We start from the raw sequence: 19,004 nt of genomic DNA on the forward strand, positions 1-19,004 counted from the left end.
TCAAAGAGTTGTTGGTTTTATTTTTTACCCATGTAGATATTGTTAAAAAAATACATGGACAGATGTATTCTGTGTTACTGGTAGCGTATAGAAATAATTTGTTTGCTTTGAAAAAATGGACTAAATTTTAATAATCGGTTCAATAGGACAGACTGGTCACTGTTTGTGTAAGTTCACTCTCTAGCAGCTTCCTGTTGAATCTTTAAAAGGCAAATTACATTGTAGATAGCACACATGATAGATCTGATAGTGTATTTTAACTGGAGTATCACTTCATCTTTAAATTACTGTGCTGCACGTAACTGCATTAGAAAATATTCTTGCCTTAGGAAATATTTGGGCATCTCACTTTATTTGTTACTTAACACCTAGTTAAAGCACAACTTTGCTGCCAGAGAAGTGGCCATAAACTACTGGACAACAAAATCAGCAACTGAATCTTTCATGAATGACAAACAGCAGCTTGTTGTGTTACCATAGAGCAGTCACAGGGTATGAAAATACTTCGAAGTGAGTAGAACCATCCATTTAATTATTCACAAAACTGGAGAAAGCAAAAAATTAAGAAAAAAACAAAAAAGACTTCTCAGTGTAATGACTTAATTATATTTATGGTCTTACTCTTCCTCAGCTGAATATAATCACTAGAGCAAAACATAGATTTTGCTTCCTGCTAACTCTTGTCATATTGACATCCAGTGAAATATGTGTTTTGGGTCTTCAAAGGCACTGGGGTGCCTTCACAGCTGTTAAAATCCATTTTATAGAGGATTACCTTCCCATGGAATGTATTCATTTAACAGAGTTGGAACATTTTTTGAGAGAAAGTAGATTCTTTTCAGATTTCTTATCACTGATGATACAGGCCTCTTACTTTCAAACCTGATTTCATGCCACTTCATGCTAGCATTTGTCTCGATTTCATGTATATTATGCAAAGTGTGCGTGTAGGAACTCCACAGATTTTTATTTCACTTAGCTGTTGAGGCAAATTCCAGTGTGCTTTTCCTGAAATTTATATCATTTTGTAAAATGTCTTTTCTGTAAGTGTTTTATATAGATGACTTTTCCTTCTGATTCAAAATCAATATGTGTCTAAAATGTTTTTGTCGTGGGGTTTGGATTTCTTTTCTTCTGCATCTCCCTTTTTTTTTGAATTGGCTCAAATACTGACTTGCAGCTGTAGTTAAAAGCTGTTTCAACTGTCAGTTGTAGTCCTATCTGCTTATAATTTTCTGCATGCATATTAGCATTTATTTTCTTAACTATTTACTAATTACCTAGAAAACAGAGAACTTCCCAGATTGGTATACTCAAACTGTATTTTCTGTGCTGCCTAATTTTAAATCTGGCCAAGGGTCAGAGACAAGTTGTCAGTGTTGGTTTCAACAATTAGAGTATAATACATTACTATATTTCTTATTTTTGTAGCAAGAATTGATAATTAAGCATTGTAGGATTTTGTATGAAATCTCATCCAGTGCAAGATAACATTAACCATACTCATCCTTAAAGAAAATAGTAACATAATGTTTTACCTAAAGCATATACTTAGTTATTCTTTCCTTTTCTTACCTGGAGATGGTGGGGTTTTTTGTTTGGTTTTTTTTTTTTTTTCTCTTTGGCTGCTGGCGTTAGTTAGATTGCTGCATTATCTAAATTGTTTCTTAATAAATTAGTTAATTTAATTTTCTCTGTTTTTTTCATCCCAGAACCTTCTGGTATCTTTGTGAAAAGCATTACAAAAGGCAGTGCTGTTGAACATGATGGCAGAATCCATGTGGGAGATCAAATTATAGTTGTAAGTAAACATAGAAATTAAATCACTTCTGTGCAAAACTACTTCTTTGGGTTCTAAAGAAATGCTTGTGTAATTACTTTTTTAAAACATTTAGGACTGGTGTTGAAATGGTGAGTCCTTTTTTTGACTATTTTGTTAGATTATCTTTCTCACTTTCAGTCTGTGTGTAACCTGTGTTTCTTAAGAAAATCTGTTTCGTATGTGTGTATCTTCCTAGTAAGTGCTTTGAGGTTTAGTAAAGTTTCAAAGTTTGATTCAAATTAAGCAGCTGCTTTCAAAATTATTTTTTAAAGCATGTCACTGAAGTTTTAGATGCTCAGTGAAAGAAGAAACTGTTCTGATGCGTACAGTTTTTTTTTCTGCGGTGAAAATCAGGTCATAAATGCAGGTTTTGTGGCTGTCATAGATACAGCTTTGCATATGTGTGAAGGTAGCATTCACAAGTTAATGTCTCCAAATAAAAAAGTGTGTCCATGTTTGTATGTAGAAGTATATGTGGTTTCAGTAATGATTTACATGCTGAATGCAAGTAGCAAATATTGATTATGCCAAAGTTTGATTTCCTCTTCTACTGTGGATGCAAAGGGAGAAAAAGATTTGAGTGACCTCAGACAGAAGAATAATAAACATACAGTTTGGTCAAGTGTGATGGAAAAATTAAATAACCTTAGGTCATGGCTAATTAATTTTTATTTAGAATAACACTGTAGTTGGAAGCAGAAAATGGCAGTAAAATCATTAAATGTCTGGGGGTGTGTGTCATTATGAAAGAGGATTTAAAATAATGGAATATGTGTCTGCTATAGATAGACTGACACAGCTACAGGAATCAAGGATTATTGTTAGAAATATTTCAGAAATAAAAGGTACTGAGGAGTGAGATGGAGAAAGAATAGATTAATATGGAGTTTGCAGGGAGAAGGAGAATAAAAAATGGTATGTACTAGGGGCAATAGAATGAAATTGAGCAATGCCAAGGTCTTGAGTTTCAGAAAAAAAGCCCTAGATTGGTGAGGTAATGAGGTAGCTTCAAACAGAAGAGGCCACAATCAGATTCTTTAAAGTATTGAATTGATGCACCATATCTAATATCTGGCTGGTTGGTGTAGTGTTTGAGTTGGACACTGGACTTCATGGTGTTCAGTAGTAGATTTCACTCTGTTTGATGTTAGTTGGCCTAAGAGCTGCTCTCTCTAGTTACTTGTAATACAGTGGATGGATGTTTCTCTCCTTACCCTCCACTTCACAGCTCTCCCAGTGATGGCTGTGTTGGTTTATTCATGCAGTATTTTTTTCTAGGAGGTGGAAATGGCTGTAGCTATCAAACATTTACTTTGCCCAAGCCTTTTTTTTTTTCTTTTTTTTCTTTTTTTTGAGTGGTGTCTTGTGGGCTGAAAAGCTTTTTAATCCTGCAGGTAGATGGAACAAATCTTCAGGGTTTTACTAACCAGCAAGCAGTTGATGTTTTGCGGCACACGGGACAAACAGTTCGTCTCACTTTGATCAGAAGAGGGCTTAAGCAGGAAAATCATATTCAGCCTCAGGAGGACTTCAGTGCTGCTGTTGAAAAGGACTTACTGTTCCAAACAATGGATAGTAGCACAGCAAAAGGTAATGAAAACTGGCTTTGCTTTAAAGTTGGCTTCAAACATTTTTCTTCTGAATTGAAAACTGGAAATAAAGCAGGCCAGATGCATTTTGTGTAGCTTTTACTGACAGCAGATCTGGTGTACGTGAGGGGACGATTTGGTCTACTACAGTTTGATTAATCTTTTAGACGCAGTGGTATTATTTCCTGCCTTTTCAAAGTGAGTGCTGAAAGCTCTGTGCTTCATTGCACCTCTGGTTGAATTGCTTCAAGACTTTGATCCTGCAAATCTTCAGTTGGTAAGAAGGCAGTGAGTGTTTTATTTCTGCTCACGGGTGAGAGCTGCATTTGAGAGCAGGCAAAGAGATACCCCCCACAAGTCTCAGTTCATACAGTCATGCCTGTCAGTGTCACAGGCTTGTGGTACAAGAGAAGTGGCCTTTAGCTGGAGGTTAATAATAATCTGATAGGTCAATATCAGGCTTGTATATTTATTTGTATATACAAAGTTCAGAAGCCAATGACCAATAGTAATTTTGCTGCTGATGAGGCGGGAATAGTGAAGCTTATACTGTGCATGTCTTGAAGTGTACACTCCAGATCTTGAAAGTTGGTGTATTTGAACAGAACATCTGCACAGAGGCTGGATGCACAAACAGATTTTTTTCAGATACTTGTGTTATAGGTTGGCATCACCAGATACATATTACAATTCATAGACTGAGGCATAATCCCCACCTTGCTCAAGATGTTGAAAGATGCAGTAGTGTGTTGTCTCAGTGGCATTTTTTCATTCCCACGTTTTACAGAAATCACAGAGTAAATGCTTAGAAAGTGCTGTTTCTCCAGCCAAAAGGTGTTCCAAGACAGCTGACAGGCAACAAGGCACCTAACAGAACTCTGTGATAAAAGAGGCTTTCTACAAGTGAAAAGTCTGCCAAGTATGCAGGTCTCCATGTATGTAGCACTTTCATTTTTAAGTATCAGCTTCCTAAATTGCACATAGAAGGGGAAGGAAAAAAGAAAAAAAGGTAACATAAGAGTGCTGAATTGTGTTATATTTAATGTTTTCCATTAACTTTTCTTTCAGTCGTAAAGATAGTGTTACTGATAGTTGTGTTTTGGTTTTTTTTCTTGTTTCATGGTAAAAAATTACTGAAGAAAGTAAATCATCAACAGAAGACAATTTCTGTAAAACATGGCATTTCTTTAAGGCCCCTGATGCCGTATTCCATTTGCAAAATAGGGATCTTCTGAAGTTCAGTTTAATACAGTTAGTGCCCTAAGGCAATCCCAGGAGCTCAATATGTATTACTAAAAAATAGCTGAAAAGGCTTCTTCTTTTTCCAGATAACAGTGAAACAGAACAGGGATCTCCGTCACTGCCCTCCAGTATCAGTGTGGTAAATGCTGGAGAGGACACGAAACAACAGGAAACAGGTTCATGATGTTTAATATTTTGTTCTGTGAAAATGCACTTTGGTGTGTTTACAGAAAGATCAAGTGATTTGTGTGCCTTCTCATACCCTGTGTAATGTGCAGCTGATGTACAGCTGTCAAGTGAAAGTAATTGTACATATGAGAATAAGTCTGTGTTCCCTGATAATGGGTAAAATTCAGTCAGTTCTGGTGCTCTTGCATGATCTGACATTTCCCATACTCTTACTTGCCAATGGTATTTTCCTTTCCCTCTTGAACTTTTAGAGCACTGTGCTGCATTTCAGAAGTCATATGTGAAAATACATTCTCCAGACTGAGATAGCACTTGAAGTGTTTTCTAACATTTCCCTGCTTCCAGAGCAAGAGGGGTCATCCATACGAGTTCTGCTTTGTACAAAGAATTGCCATATTTGAATATCACACAACATTTGGCTTTGTTTTTAATGATGCTTATTAGCAGTGACTAGATTAAAAATCCTTTCTGAGGCCTTTAGTCACTTCAAATTCTTACTAAAAGTCAGTGGGAGTTGGGAATGTGATTGTATAACGAGGATTTTGGTCTTCACCTCTGATGAGCATTCAGTTCTGAAGAGCTAGTGATGCTGTAGGCACGGCACAAACCATGGACCTTGAATATGTAGAGTCCTCTTAAAACTCTGTGTTTGCTGGCTGTTGTATCCAACTACTGCTTTTTATTACTTTCTGCCCTGGAATCTGATCAGTGTGAATGAAAGGAAAATGATCAGGAGGAAAGTATTCCTTTGGTGTTTTTTTCAGATGGCAGATAAACTTTCAGTCAAGTTCAGAGCTGCTGCATTTTGCTGCCTAGCCTGTCGTAGTATTTTTTCACAGCATCATTCCTTTTCTCCCCTCCTTACCAGTTTCATTTCTGCTCTTTAACTGTTAGAAGTCTTTGCTTTTTTAATTTGTGTATGTATGTGGATCTAATCTAAAAAAAAAAAAAAAAAAAAAAGTTTTGCAACTGTGCTTAGTTTTAAAAGTACAAAATATCCAGATTTTTTTTTTAAATCTTTCCTTGCATACTCTCCGTAAAATGCAGTCTCTCCAAAGTAGTATCCAGCTATTTATTTATCTATTTGATCAGTCCATTTTAACAAATACCCATGCATGTAACTTTTTCGTATGCTTTAAAAATGCAGTTAATTTTGCAGGAGTGGGTTGTAATACTATTTTTGTAAATTTTTAATCTGTTAAAAACAAGTCTGGTGAGCCAAACTTGCCAACTTTGTAGTCATATTTAAGAGAATTCTGGCATAAGGAAAATGGTTGCATAGTCTTGCATGGTCCTTGTACTTTATCAGTTTTAGGAATAGACAAGACCTTTTACTTTTTGTCACAGTAATCTCAGACATAACTTTCTAGATTTCCAGCTAAATGCTACAGAAGAAGCAGCTATGAAGGCGAAGTGGCAGAGGATTATGGGTTCGAATTATGAAATAGTGGTAGGTAAAATTATTAAATGCCCTTTGAACTGTCCACCTATTAGGTTGCTAACATGCAGGCACAAATATTTGTGTTTGTTGTTCCTTTTTTTCATAAATCATACTTATATTTCTTAATCAGTTGAGATTATTTTAATTATGAATTGTGAATGTAGGTATGTAGGTATATATTGCTTCGTATTTATTTTAGCAAAGTAGCTGTAGGTTTCTTAATTTACTGTGCCTATGAATATTTTTTAGCTTCAAGAAGATAAATGCTTATCAAAGAGAAAATTAATACCTAAGGTTAGCTTCAAAGCTAACCCTTCATTAATCAGAATTTGAAGCTAGTCGTACCCATTCTGCATACTGAATAGTTTGATGTAATGATCTAAATGATGCATAGGGCATTACTGTTGGTACAGTTGAAAATCAGTATATGAGCTAAGAATGTTATTTCTAAATTGTAGTCCAGAGATGTAGTCGCTGCAAAAGTACATATTATGAGATATGTTGTGGTTGTACACTGCTCTCATTTGTTTAGGCTGAAGTGGTATTGGATCAAAGTTTCAAGATCAAGATTTCAATTTTTACCTGTCTGTCCCCTGATCTAAGCATTTGCCACATTTTTACACAAAAGTAATGCAGAGCCTCCTTCTCATCTGGCACTGAGCATATTGGATTGGACTGTGTTTCGGTTTATGTGCTCATGGAGCTTTTCATGTTGTTCTTGCGTGATAGCCTGAAGCATCTCATAAAAGGCAGGTAGAGCAGGTCTGTGATGCTGACTTCCTATCCACATTCATGGGGTAACGTAGTCCTGTTACTCCAGGCAGGGTGTTCTGCTCTGTTGTGGTTCCTGGATAACACTTAGTAATGGTAGTTTCCTTTCCAGAGTACTCTACCATTTTGTCACTGTGTAACTTTCATGAAAGTATTTTCGTTTTTCTCTTGTATTTCTTTTTCCCCCTCAATGCTTTTCATCATATTGGGAATCTGAAGCTTTCTTTTAGCTACAGGCTTTTTTTTCCTACAGTGCTGGAAAAACTAAGCTTGTAATTTTGGATGCTTTTCCTGTCTGAAAGCCTGCATTACATATGACAATATTTCTGGTTTCTCACTTTGGGAATATTCCCCTCATTGCATGTAAATTTAAATGGAAAGTAACAGGTACATCTATGAATATGTCAAAAGTAATAACTTCTCAATCTTACTGTAGGTGGCTGTAGTTAACAAATATAGTGAAAGCAGTGGGTTAGGGATAAGCCTTGAAGCCACGGTGGGACATCACTTCATCAGATCTATCTTACCAGAGGGGCCAGTTGGACGAAGTGGCAAGCTTTTCAGTGGAGATGAACTGCTGGAAGTAAGAAAAAAGGTTACTTTATCTTAGTCTTCATACAATTAAGATTTTTGAGCAGTGACTTGCTTGTTACAGGTTATTACTTAGGGAATGTAGTATATCTAACTGCATACCAATCTTAACCAGAAGTGCTTGAGCAGTCTCTTCATATGTACTTACAGATGTTTAGGTGATTGCATATGCTTACATGCATTTCTCAGCTGACAGCTGATTTTTTCAGACATGGTTCAAGGTTGTGGAAAAAGAATTAAAAGTATTAAGATTTATTCTAAAGTATTAAGATTTAATAAGAAACTCCTTACTCATTGAAGAACTAAATACCTGTTTGCTTTTGTGAATAGTTTTCTTAAAATTAAAATTTGATTTTGGTTCACATGAATACAAGATACACATAGTAGCAGAGCATGTGGTATTTATAGAGTGGCATGATGCTGTGAAACTATCCATTCAGTTTAAAACTTACCTTGTGAGCTCCAAATTCAGTAGAAAATAAGACTTGACCATATTGATTACTATAGATAATTTTTCTTTTAATCAGTTGAAAAGTAATTTTTTTTCCCCATATTTGCTTTGTATTCTTCTAAATATTGTGTGTTCTTTCTTTGTTGAGGTGAATGAGATCTCTTTGCTTGGAGAAAACCACAAGGATGTAGTCAATATCTTGAAAGAACTGCCTATTAAAGTTACAATGGTGTGTTGTCGTCCAGTAGCTCCTCTGGTTACTCACCCAGAAGTACTGGAGAGTCTAAGTCTTTCTGAGGTTCAGCTCACAGAAAAGGTATTTTGTCTTTAAAATCACTGAGAAAATGACTGTTTTGTTGACAAAAAAAGCATATAATGTTCTTGTACAAGATGAGAAATACATTCCATTTTTTACGATCCTGTAGGTCATAGACAGAAATATTTCGGGATTCAAGTCTGTCTACCCAACTACTTAAATTCTTTTAAGTGGGGCCCTGGGAGTATGGCAGACAGAACTGTGTTTTTTAGAATCTGAATGTCTTGAATCTGGTTTTGAACTTTGCTTTCTGGGTTTGCATTGCATGGAATTGCATGTGCATTCATTGGCAGAAGCATTTCTGTCACCTATAAGTGCAAAGCTCTGGGCAACCTGCTGTACATGTACATAACATGTAGGAATAATCTGCCATGCAGTATTCAAAGCAATAGGATTTGTAGGAAAAGAGACATGGAGAATTCTGAGTTCTCTGCAATGGACCAAATTCAGCTTATCATTGCTAAGCTTTTCTATGAAATCAAGGGAAGAGAACAAATCATGTGCGTGTGTATGTTTATGTGTGTGTCTCTTCCATTAAATGTTCTGACTACTATCAGTGCTACTGTGTTTAGATTAAGGCATATTTTTAGACATACCATTCAATAACAACTATTTCATCTATATTCAAATACATGTAATAATGACATTCTCCAAAGCTTGTAGTTTGACAGAAATTCTACTTTGTAAATATTTTTACCAGTGAATACTTCTGTATGCTTGCAGCACAGGTATTTTGTTACAAGGATACCTACAATATCTGCTAGATTTATCTGACTAGTTTGTTAACTCCTGTGTGCTTGCACTTTATTTGTGTGTAGAGAATTATTTTAGTTTTTATATTGTTCTTTTTGAATGGCTTTGTTTCTGCAAGTTAACAAATGTTCACTTTTTTGGGGGGGGGGGAACATTCACTCTTTTTCCTAGTCTCATATAGAACTTGGATTCATTGGATCCTCAGACACAGAGGGAACAGCTTTGAAAATTGTTGATGAAGGTCAGAGTATGGAAGAGGTGCAGAGCTCATCTTTGGCGATGTGGGAAACAGAAGTACAGCACATTGAGCTGGAGAAAGGCAGTATGGGACTTGGATTTAGCATATTGGACTACCAGGTAACTTTGCAGTCCTTTGAGTAGAGGACTGAATACTTTATATTGTTTGAATCTCACAATGTGATCTGAATACATATTTTAAGGGTATATGCTAACAGAAAGCAGGCAATACTGTATAGTTAAGTGGATGCCACTATGGTAGGCATCCCATTAAGCTACCTTACTTATTCCTTTTAATGTATTAAGTTTAAAGGTTCTAACAGTAATGGTAATATTGGCCAAGAAAAATAGATAATCTGTATAATAGAGTCTTTACAAAGCTCATCTGCTAGTGCCCCAGGGGCAGTGAATGATATAGTCAGAATATTCAAACATTTAGTTGTGTATTTTGTGCCTACAGTGAGGTGCTTAGGGGACTTTGAGGACTTTGGTGGTTAAAGCAGGATTTACTAAAATCCAGAAAAGCAATCTCAAAATCACTTACTTAGCTGTTGTCTGTCCAGGATGTGCCTAAAACCCCCATTCATTTTGCGTTTCACTTGGAAATTCCTGGCTATCTCACACTGTGATTTTTGGTTTGTCCTGGTGAACAACTCAGTGTCTGTCTCCTGCATGTGTTATGCTAGAGCGAATGCCCCTCCTGTTCCTAGTTATCACTCACATACAAGGAGATAATTTTTAATCTGTTTAAAGTCAAGTAATTTCTTTTTGTGGTCATTGTTGGCTTTTGTAGGACCTCGTCTCCTCCCAGGTCCTTGCTGGATGTTGTCCCTAAGAGTATATATGCATTATGAATTTGCATCTGGAGGTCACTTCCAGGTGGAAGGGATGCCCACAGGGCACTGCTTCAAATTAATGTATACCTCAGTGGTATTTTGCATTTGCACACAAATAATGGTGAAATATTAATTAGTTTAATAATCTGAAGGATAAAGGCCAGGTATGTGTTTTATGAAACAGTGATTACTCCTTAATGTGTTATTCAGGATGCTCTGCAGTGAGACATCACTTAGATACTTGGAGTCCACATCAGCATGAAGTAAAGTGCATTTTTGCTTCAGCCTCTTCTGAAGCATTTAAAAGCAGGTGGTTGCTTATGTGGTAGTTACCAACTTTTGATTGTGGATGGTAATACTTAAAGGTTTGTGAGAAGTACCATAAATTCTTTAATAGAGTTTGCAAATGAGAGTTGGATTCTATCCTACAGTTGCAGTCAGCTTTCTGAAAGTTACCTTTTTTATGTTATATTTGTGATTTTTTTCCTATGTCCTCTTCTTTAAAATGTGCTTAAAGCATTTCATTGCTGAAGTTTCTGCTCTAGGACTGTGATGAATAACTTTACAGTGAGTTTTATCTTTTTATTTTTCTTTTTACATCAAATTCTCAATTTTCAATAAACAGTTACCAAAATTAAGGACAGGTATGTTCACAGTAATATATTTCTCTTGCTTTATACAATGGAAGGCCTGTAAGAGAATCTGCATAATTTTGTACTGCAGGGAAGGCTATCTCATGCACTAGAGAGGTGAATTTTTCAAAGATGTGTCATGCGGCATCATCTAGAGTAGCACTGTAAATGCTTGTTAAAATACTGAGGAAGATGTCAGTGTTCAGGCTTAAGCACCATCTCCAGCAGTGCTAGTTGTATTTCCACTTTTGAGTTTCCTATTTCTCTGTGGCATTCTTCTTACTGCATTAACTGACATGAAATGTAAGGGCTGGTCTTTGTGTCCTTCCCACCCTCCATTAACACTTCCCTCTCAGCCTGTCTTTCATCAATACTGCCCTGATGGTGTGCATCCTTTCAGGTGCATCTTGGTGTGGGAACTTGTTAGTTTCATGCCAGTTTGCAAATATTTGCTTTTCTCCTCCTTTTGCTATCAGTAAAGCTGGTACATTATTACATTTCTTTTTTTTTTCTGTGCATGCACTCAAGTGAATTGCCATGTTTTGGAGGTATTAACATGTAATGTTGTTACTTCTGAATTCAGTCCTATGTGAATCAAGCAAATGTGTGCACCTGTGATATTTGCTATAGCAGAATCTTATGTTCCTGTTCTGAGAGTTTGATGCCAGCTTTTTTATAATAATAAGTGTGTTGAAGGATGGGGCCTTCAAGGCAATTTTCTTTTATAAAAGGAAACACCGCTTGGTTGTGTCTTATTGATTAGAGTGCTATTGATTGATCTGTTGATTGATAAGTTCCTCTCTCCCACAGAGTGTTTAATTATACATGCACAAGGACCTGCCTCTTAAAAAGTGCTTTCTTAGATAAGCAAGATCTGATGCCATGAAGTAGAAGAGAGTTACTGAAAGTAAACCCTTTGTTCTACCAAGTGCATGTGTTAATTTTGCCCCAGGCTGCACAACCCACCTGTAATTCCAAACCACTGATTTTAAGGGAGGATGAAGTTTGCAGTGCTGTCATTGCAGTAGGAAATATTTGAATTTTGGTGTGCAATTACTTTTTACAGTATGAACAGCAGTCTGCAATTTAGCAGTATTTTTATACTGGAGGTACATGATGAGACATCACCTAAAAAAGGAGTAATAATTTTCACATTCAAGAATTAATGTCTAAATGTATGGGCATTATAGACAGGCAGGTGTATTCCTGTGGAGTATTCATCTGAAGGACAGCTCCAGCTTTTTAATCATCCTTTCAAGACACAAAAGAGTAAATAAAATGAAATGTTTTTCTTCATCTTATTTATTAGGATCCTGTTGATCCAGCAAACACCGTAATTGTGATTCGCTCATTGGTTCCTGGGGGTGTGGCAGAGCAAGATGGCAGACTTCTTCCTGGGGATCGGCTTATGTTTGTCAATGATATCAACTTGGAAAATGGCAGCCTGGAGGAAGCAGTGCAAGCACTGAAAGGAGCCCCAGCAGGAACAGTTAAAATAGGAGTCGCCAAGCCACTTCCTGTAAGTATTTGGGAATTCATTGGGTACTTTTCATGTTCTTTAAGCAGATAGATGAGATTGGGTTCTACGTACACTTTGTGTGCTTTGGGATTCAGCTAGGTGGCTCTAAATGTCCAGAAACTGTCTTTTCCTGGATAGATTCCTGTATTCGTTGGATATAGGAGTGACCTGTGTGGTCTGTGACTGGTGTAGTGATTGCAGGACCCACACTTGTCTTGCAGCTGAGAAAGCAGCAAAGCATCCTTCAGTCAGCACATTCTTTCAGGGCTGCAGGTTGCCAGACTTAATTTTGTACACTTTATGAAGTTCTCTGAATGTGTGAAGTGGTGACAAAGTCAGTTTTTTGTGGTTTGCTTGGAATTTTCCCATGTCTTTACTTTTCAAGGTATAGTACATATGCAGTCTTTGTATATAGACTATGCACTTTTATGTTCAAAGAATGCTGAGTACCTTTCAGGTCATATGCCTCAAACTGGTTTCAGTCTTGTTTATAGAGGATGGTCTGTAACAATTAGATGAATGAGGCTGAAGGAGACCTAAGGTTACTGAGACAGTATGTGAGTAGGGATGCTGGAGGACTAGTGTCCTTGCTGTGTTAAATTCAAATCAGTAGAATGGCATCAGTTTATAGGTACAATGAAGATTCCTTTCAATGTATGTGTAAGACAAAGAGCAGCCTTTGGAGTTAATTTTTGCTTTTAATGAAATTATAGTCTTGTAATACAGAAATAAAATTTTCAGTTTTACTGAAACTTAGGGGAATTGGTGAGAGAGGGATGGCTGATGTTTAAGTTACTTGAAAACTTCATTTTCATAGCAAGAGGGTACTTCTTAACTTACTTTGTTAGATTTTTTTTTTTTTGTAGTGCAGAATCAATGTTAATGAAATGTCTTGCAAATCAACACTTTCATGTGTAAGATGATGTCTTTTTAAAAGAGAAAATATGGGAGGTTTTGTTTCTGTTCCCAGCATTTTGCTAGCATTCAGCGTTTGCAAGTGTATATTTCACATGTGCTTGCCAATTATTTAACGATTGAAAATAATCACTGGCTTCTTTGAAAGAAGAATGCACCTAGCATCAAATTATTCTGGGAAAAGCTAGTGATTGTAGTCATAATTATGTTTTGTCCTCTTGAGCCTGTTCTGCACTGGTTGTTGTCCTCCTAGCATGATTACTCTGTGCCTAGTAAGGTTGTAAAGACCTCTGCTGTTAAGCTCTTTTCCTGGTGACAGCTCTGATTGCAGTTTTAGCATATGTTTAGTAAGAGCAGAAACTGAAAATTGTTTTAGACTAAGCTGTAGGCTCTGTGGCATAGCTGGATAGGCCTTTTTCATTACGTGGGGATTCAAAATGAGATGTGAATCTTAATCAGTTTAGGTGTCTCTTTACCTACCCCTGTGATGATGGTTGAAATGAACTCATTGCTGCATTTGAAATTAATTTGCCTTTCTAAACCCCCACACATTAACGCACTGTGCACGTCCTGTGTCATGGCCACTCATCCAACTCAGAGCTTCGTTCTTTCTGCAGCTTTCACCAGAGGAGGGCTATGTCTCTGCTAAGGAAGATTGCTTTTTCTACACTGCCCAGTCACTTGAGGAGGAAGGGCCAGCTGATTCAGCCCTCTTCCATGCTGAGCTGGCTCTGGTTAGTGGCCCAACTTACCAAAGATTTCTTAAGTCTGCACTTTGTAATGAAGGGGGTTGCTTTGTCACTGTTCATGCTTGTTTAGTGTTACTGTCACTACGTTCCTCATCCACCATAGCAGGGATGGATCCCTACTTGTTAGAAACTGGCATCTAGACATTTTGGCTGCTTGCATAAGCTGTGAATCTCATGTGTGTTATTCTGGTTGCTGGGGGAAAAAAAAAAAAAAAGAAAAAAATTTTGCTGATATTTTCAGAAGTGCATGCCTACCCAATTCTCCTTGCATGCACTAAGTATCCCTTTGAAAATCTTACTTTGTGTAGTGAAATTCTCATGTGTTTATTTTGAAAAAAAACAACCCTGTTTGCCTGTATGTCATAATATATCACTTTACTTTGGAAAAGCTTTTTGAACTCTCTTTTTGCATGTTAGCCAGTCCTTAAAGAAATACTGTCTGTTTTCAAAAGCTGCCAAGGCTTCCTCTTAAGAGTATTCTTTAGACTTCAGCATCAATCAGTGATTATGAGATTTGCAAGGTCAAACAGTGTTCACTTGTACAAACAATACAGCTCATCCGTAGCATTCAGTGTCTTATATAGCACAGAAGTTACAAATAAGAACTTAGATTAAAAAGACAAAGGAAATGGGACTCTACAAAGAACAAAAAACCCAGAAAAACAACCAGAAAGCAGGACACAGATATTTTCTAAGTGTGTCTTCTTATGGTTTTTATTCTTCAGTTACCCTGGTTAGATAATAGGATTTGCCTTATTTCGCTCATAGAGAAAAGTGTGAAGAAGTCAGGTTATATATTGCAAATATCCTTTAATTAAAGATGTGCTGAAAAGGTCAGATTGAAACTTCAAATATTTAAATTTAACTTCTGTCTGTTATTCATGCAAAAAAAATGAAAATTCTGAAAGAACACTGAAAATATATGGCAGGTAATATGGTTAAAATGTAAGCTCTGCCAGCTACTTAAGTAGATGCACAGAATATCAAATTGACTGTGAAGTCACACAGTTAAAGATGTGTTTGCAGATTGTGCTCATTAAATACTGTTCTCCTCAGGTAAATCTGCAGTCAGATTCTACAGGTCTGTCCCCATTTTTCACAGTAGTTTGTTTTTTTTTTAGGGCATAGCTTCAGTAGCGGTTGCCTGCATTTTCCAGAAGGTGGGCTGAGAGAAAGTGACACTAAAGGAACAATTTGAATTAGTTTTTAAGTCCTAAAGGTTGAGACAATAAAAAGCTGATCATTTGTACCCCAGAAAGGAATCAATATATTGAATCACTGCAGATTGTTGAATCAGATGTAATGAATTCATAGTGTAATTAAACACAGAGGCTGAAAAAACAGCATTTAGATCCCATCTCTGCAGATGAATACACTTGGCTGCTTCATACAAGTCTGCAGTATGGTCATGGCTCTGAACTCACTAATCATTTTTGTTAGCATACGCTTCTTTCTTGAGTTTGCCAAGGGAGATGAAATGATAATCAAAGCTGAGTATGTAAAGCACCATAAATGAGGTCTTCAGGACTTAATGTTATTACAGTATTTGAAAGGATATGAGTTTTGAAAAAAAAATCTTTCTTTTTTAGAAAAAAAAAAAAGGCAAAAAATACTGCCCATGTCTGTGTCTTGAACTCTTTAAAATTTTATTTCTCAGGTAAGACAGGAGAATTAATGAATAAATCTTGTGAAGCTCATTGTGTTTTCAGTGCTAATTAATGTAAAAGCAAATTAAAAAACAAAAAAGCTCTAAACAATTAAAAATGTATATTACCAGGGAGTGCAGGAGAATTCATCCAACACCTTATACTTCTATAAACAGTCTGCCTCATGCCTGCCTCAGCCCTGCAACTCATTCTAGTTGAGACTCTTAACTTTACTCTATTTATTCTCTGCAACCTCTGAAGATGTCATAGAAATACGAGTTCTTACTGGAAGCAGAAATTTTCCTTCTGTGCTGTGCAAATACATCCTCCATGTAAAGCATGGAGGGAAGATTTTAAAAAAAAGAAGGAAAGTGTCAATCTGTATATAACATGTGGGCTCCATGTGTTTGAGGCTTATGTTGTGTGAAGGTAACAGCCTGGCTGATTGAATTGATTTTGTTGTTAGGTGGACTCCGGCGAGGCAGATCTGGTGGATGAGTCCACATTTGAATCTCAGTACTCTCTAGAGAGTGACATCTTCCAGGCTTCAATGATAGCTATGCATGGCAGTGCCTGCAGCGGTGAGCTGAACTGCAGCTTCTCTCTTCCATTGTCAACTCCCAAGGTAAAAAGGAGGATGTTTCTGTTGATGACAAACTTCAATTATGTGTGTGAAATTGCTGGATTATTACATATGTGTTTTATGTCACCCATGTTCAAACTGCACTGTTTGTTACCAGATTAAAGTGCAGTTTTGGTTAGGGTAGTGCTGGTGTATTTCAGACTTCTGTGTTGAAGAGAGATGCAGCTAGGACGTCGAAAGCTTGTATTTTGTGTAGGCAGATAAAATATGGTGAGATGTTTGTAGTGATAAAGATGTGGTTAGCAGCCGGTTACAAAAACTTGTTACTACTTGATAGCACAGTAAAGAGTGATAGCACAAATTAACTGCATTATCCTACAGTATTTTATCTATCAAAAGCAAGAGTAAATTTTCATCATAAGCTTTTTGAAGCTTTTATGTTTCATAGTGAGTTCGCTCATTCATTTGCTGTGTGCTTGAATTAAATGTTAGTAATTATGCTATAATTAAAAGTAAATCTGTATATCTCAAATCTCTGGTTACTAGTAATTTCTATTTAAAGTCAATAAATTAATATATAAGTTCTTTAAAAGTATTACAAAGATCAGAATGCTTTTTCTTGATGGTCACATACCCATAATGACTTGATTGTTTTTATCAGAGGTTGTGTTTAGTTTCTCTCCAAAGTTTTTAATGCTCCTTTTTCTTAGCAATTTATCAATTTATTTGCTGATCCAGAGTCTTCCAAGTATTTTCTCCTAGTAGACATCTTTCGAAGCAGTATTACAGGTGTTTCTTTCTAGAGTGTGTAGTCTGTGGTCTTGTAAAGAGTAGCTGCTGCTTTTTCCTCCACACCTGAGCTGAAATAAACCCCTTTATCCCTTTTGGAATACGTTCAGCCCTTACAAGGCACTGGTTGGAAAGCTAAATTAATCTTGTAATGGTTTCTCCTAATCCACAGAGCAGCAAATCTCTGCTGTGCCACTGGGACAGATTGCGTTGTATAACTCTGTAATTGTTACTTAAACGGATTATGCATTTTCCATGCTGAGAAGCGTTTTATGAGATAGAGGCTGGATTTACATTATATATCACACTGAGGCTTTAAAAAGTCTTAAGTTATTTTTATCATTGACTTAAAGATAGCTTTCATTTACATGTCTTTTTAAAGATTATGGTCTTGATTTCTCAGTGTTCCTCAGTGTCTCAGTTTCTTCATATGCCAGTATGAAGTGACTATTAAGTTCCTGTTAAGTAACATTTTTTTGCTTTGCAGTTGTGAGGGATTTGACAAAGTAAACATAGAAAGACATTTTTAAAGACTCATAAAAGAATTTTGAAGCAAGAAAAATGGAATAAAAATGAAAAAAAAAATCCCTATTAGATATTACGAGGAATACAGAGATAATTTTGCTTACTTCTGACTGTGTAACAAGGAACGGTTTCTCAGTGCCTTTGGTATCACTTTGGCATCACTACTATAGTTACAAATTCTTGAAACCAAAAATTACGGCATTGGCTTTTTGTTAAGTGAGGCAAAAATAAAAAGGGGCACGTCCAGCAATGCTAATGGCACATGGAATAAATGTTAAATATAATCTGAGTCGTTTTTTCACTGATTTGGTTATGGACACGAGTCAGACTTAAAAGTTGAAATCCCAGCTTTATTTGAAACCTAATGAAATAACAGATTTTTAGTCCTGGTCTTCTGCTCTTCAAAAGCTAGGAAATTATTTCTTTAATTAAATTATATAGATTAGTTGCATTTAGGGTTTGCTCTGTCTGAATTGTCTTCTGAAATGTAGCTTAAAACGAGTGTTTACAGGTCAACCTTTTTTTTATGGCTGGGGACAGAACAAGCAGATATGCATTTCATGCAGCATGAGGACAATGAATTCCGAAGGCCCATTCTAGAAAATGTTGTGAAATAACCCAAAATCCAGGGAAACATGTTTTTCCCACATTTTGTAAGAGGAAAGAAGTATTAATTAGTAGGATCTGTGGATAACAGTTAAGAGGGATAGAGATAGATGCTCTTGTGACTATGTTTAGTACATCAGAGAGAATTTCATAATAGTGATAGAGCCCTAAGTCCAACCTCTAAACAGTTCATCCATCTCTCTAATATCTCATGGTGTACCTGTTTTTAAAATGACTTATTCTGAAAGCTCAGCTAGAGAATATTTGAAGGCTTGGTGGTGGGTTTTTTTGTCTTTTTGTTTTGTTTGCTTGGTGTTTTTTTTTCTTGTTGTTTGATTGGGTTTTTTCCCAGAAGGTTGTGATTACTGAAATCTCTTAAAATATTTGAATGCAGTATCTTGTAATCTTGAAATGCTGAACACATTTTCTGTCCAGAATTTAATCCTAGTTCTGCAGCCATAATAGATACACTTGCAGTTAAGTACTTATTGCTAAGATTCTGTAATTGCATCACTGTTTTTTAATTGTAGACACAGTTGAAAATTTCCATGCTATTTTTCTTTTCTGATAAATTACTTACTTTTCCCTCTTCTTGTGGAAGGAATATCTAAATATGTTTCTACTTAGTTAAATGGACTGTTAGTTTGCATGCCTATTGTTTGAGCTGCTAAGTGTTTTGAAAGTAAACACTTTGGTCTTGTGAAGTTCTGCCTGAGAAAGGCAATTGGATGTTTTCAAAACTTGCTGAAGTTACATTTAATTTGAGAATAGATGTCACTTTGCTGAAGCTAATGGATATTTA

General features: G+C 36.3%; 1 protein-coding gene across 1 annotated transcript in view; it reads left to right on the plus strand.

Moving 5' to 3' along the window:
- The window catches only part of MPDZ (multiple PDZ domain crumbs cell polarity complex component), an 87,737-nt gene that overhangs the window by 27,113 nt on the left and 41,620 nt on the right, over positions 1 to 19,004 (plus strand). The window contains exons 10-19 of the mRNA XM_030466746.1: positions 1,713 to 1,801; positions 3,217 to 3,412; positions 4,740 to 4,829; positions 6,213 to 6,292; positions 7,491 to 7,637; positions 8,245 to 8,412; positions 9,337 to 9,522; positions 12,180 to 12,389; positions 13,922 to 14,038; positions 16,166 to 16,324. Coding sequence (XP_030322606.1) covers positions 1,713 to 1,801; positions 3,217 to 3,412; positions 4,740 to 4,829; positions 6,213 to 6,292; positions 7,491 to 7,637; positions 8,245 to 8,412; positions 9,337 to 9,522; positions 12,180 to 12,389; positions 13,922 to 14,038; positions 16,166 to 16,324 — 1,442 coding nt within the window. The remainder of the gene's footprint in view (positions 1 to 1,712; positions 1,802 to 3,216; positions 3,413 to 4,739; positions 4,830 to 6,212; positions 6,293 to 7,490; positions 7,638 to 8,244; positions 8,413 to 9,336; positions 9,523 to 12,179; positions 12,390 to 13,921; positions 14,039 to 16,165; positions 16,325 to 19,004) is intronic.

Source organism: Calypte anna, chromosome Z (genome assembly GCF_003957555.1).
Source record: "Calypte anna isolate BGI_N300 chromosome Z, bCalAnn1_v1.p, whole genome shotgun sequence".
Classification (NCBI taxonomy): Eukaryota; Metazoa; Chordata; class Aves; order Apodiformes; family Trochilidae; genus Calypte; species Calypte anna.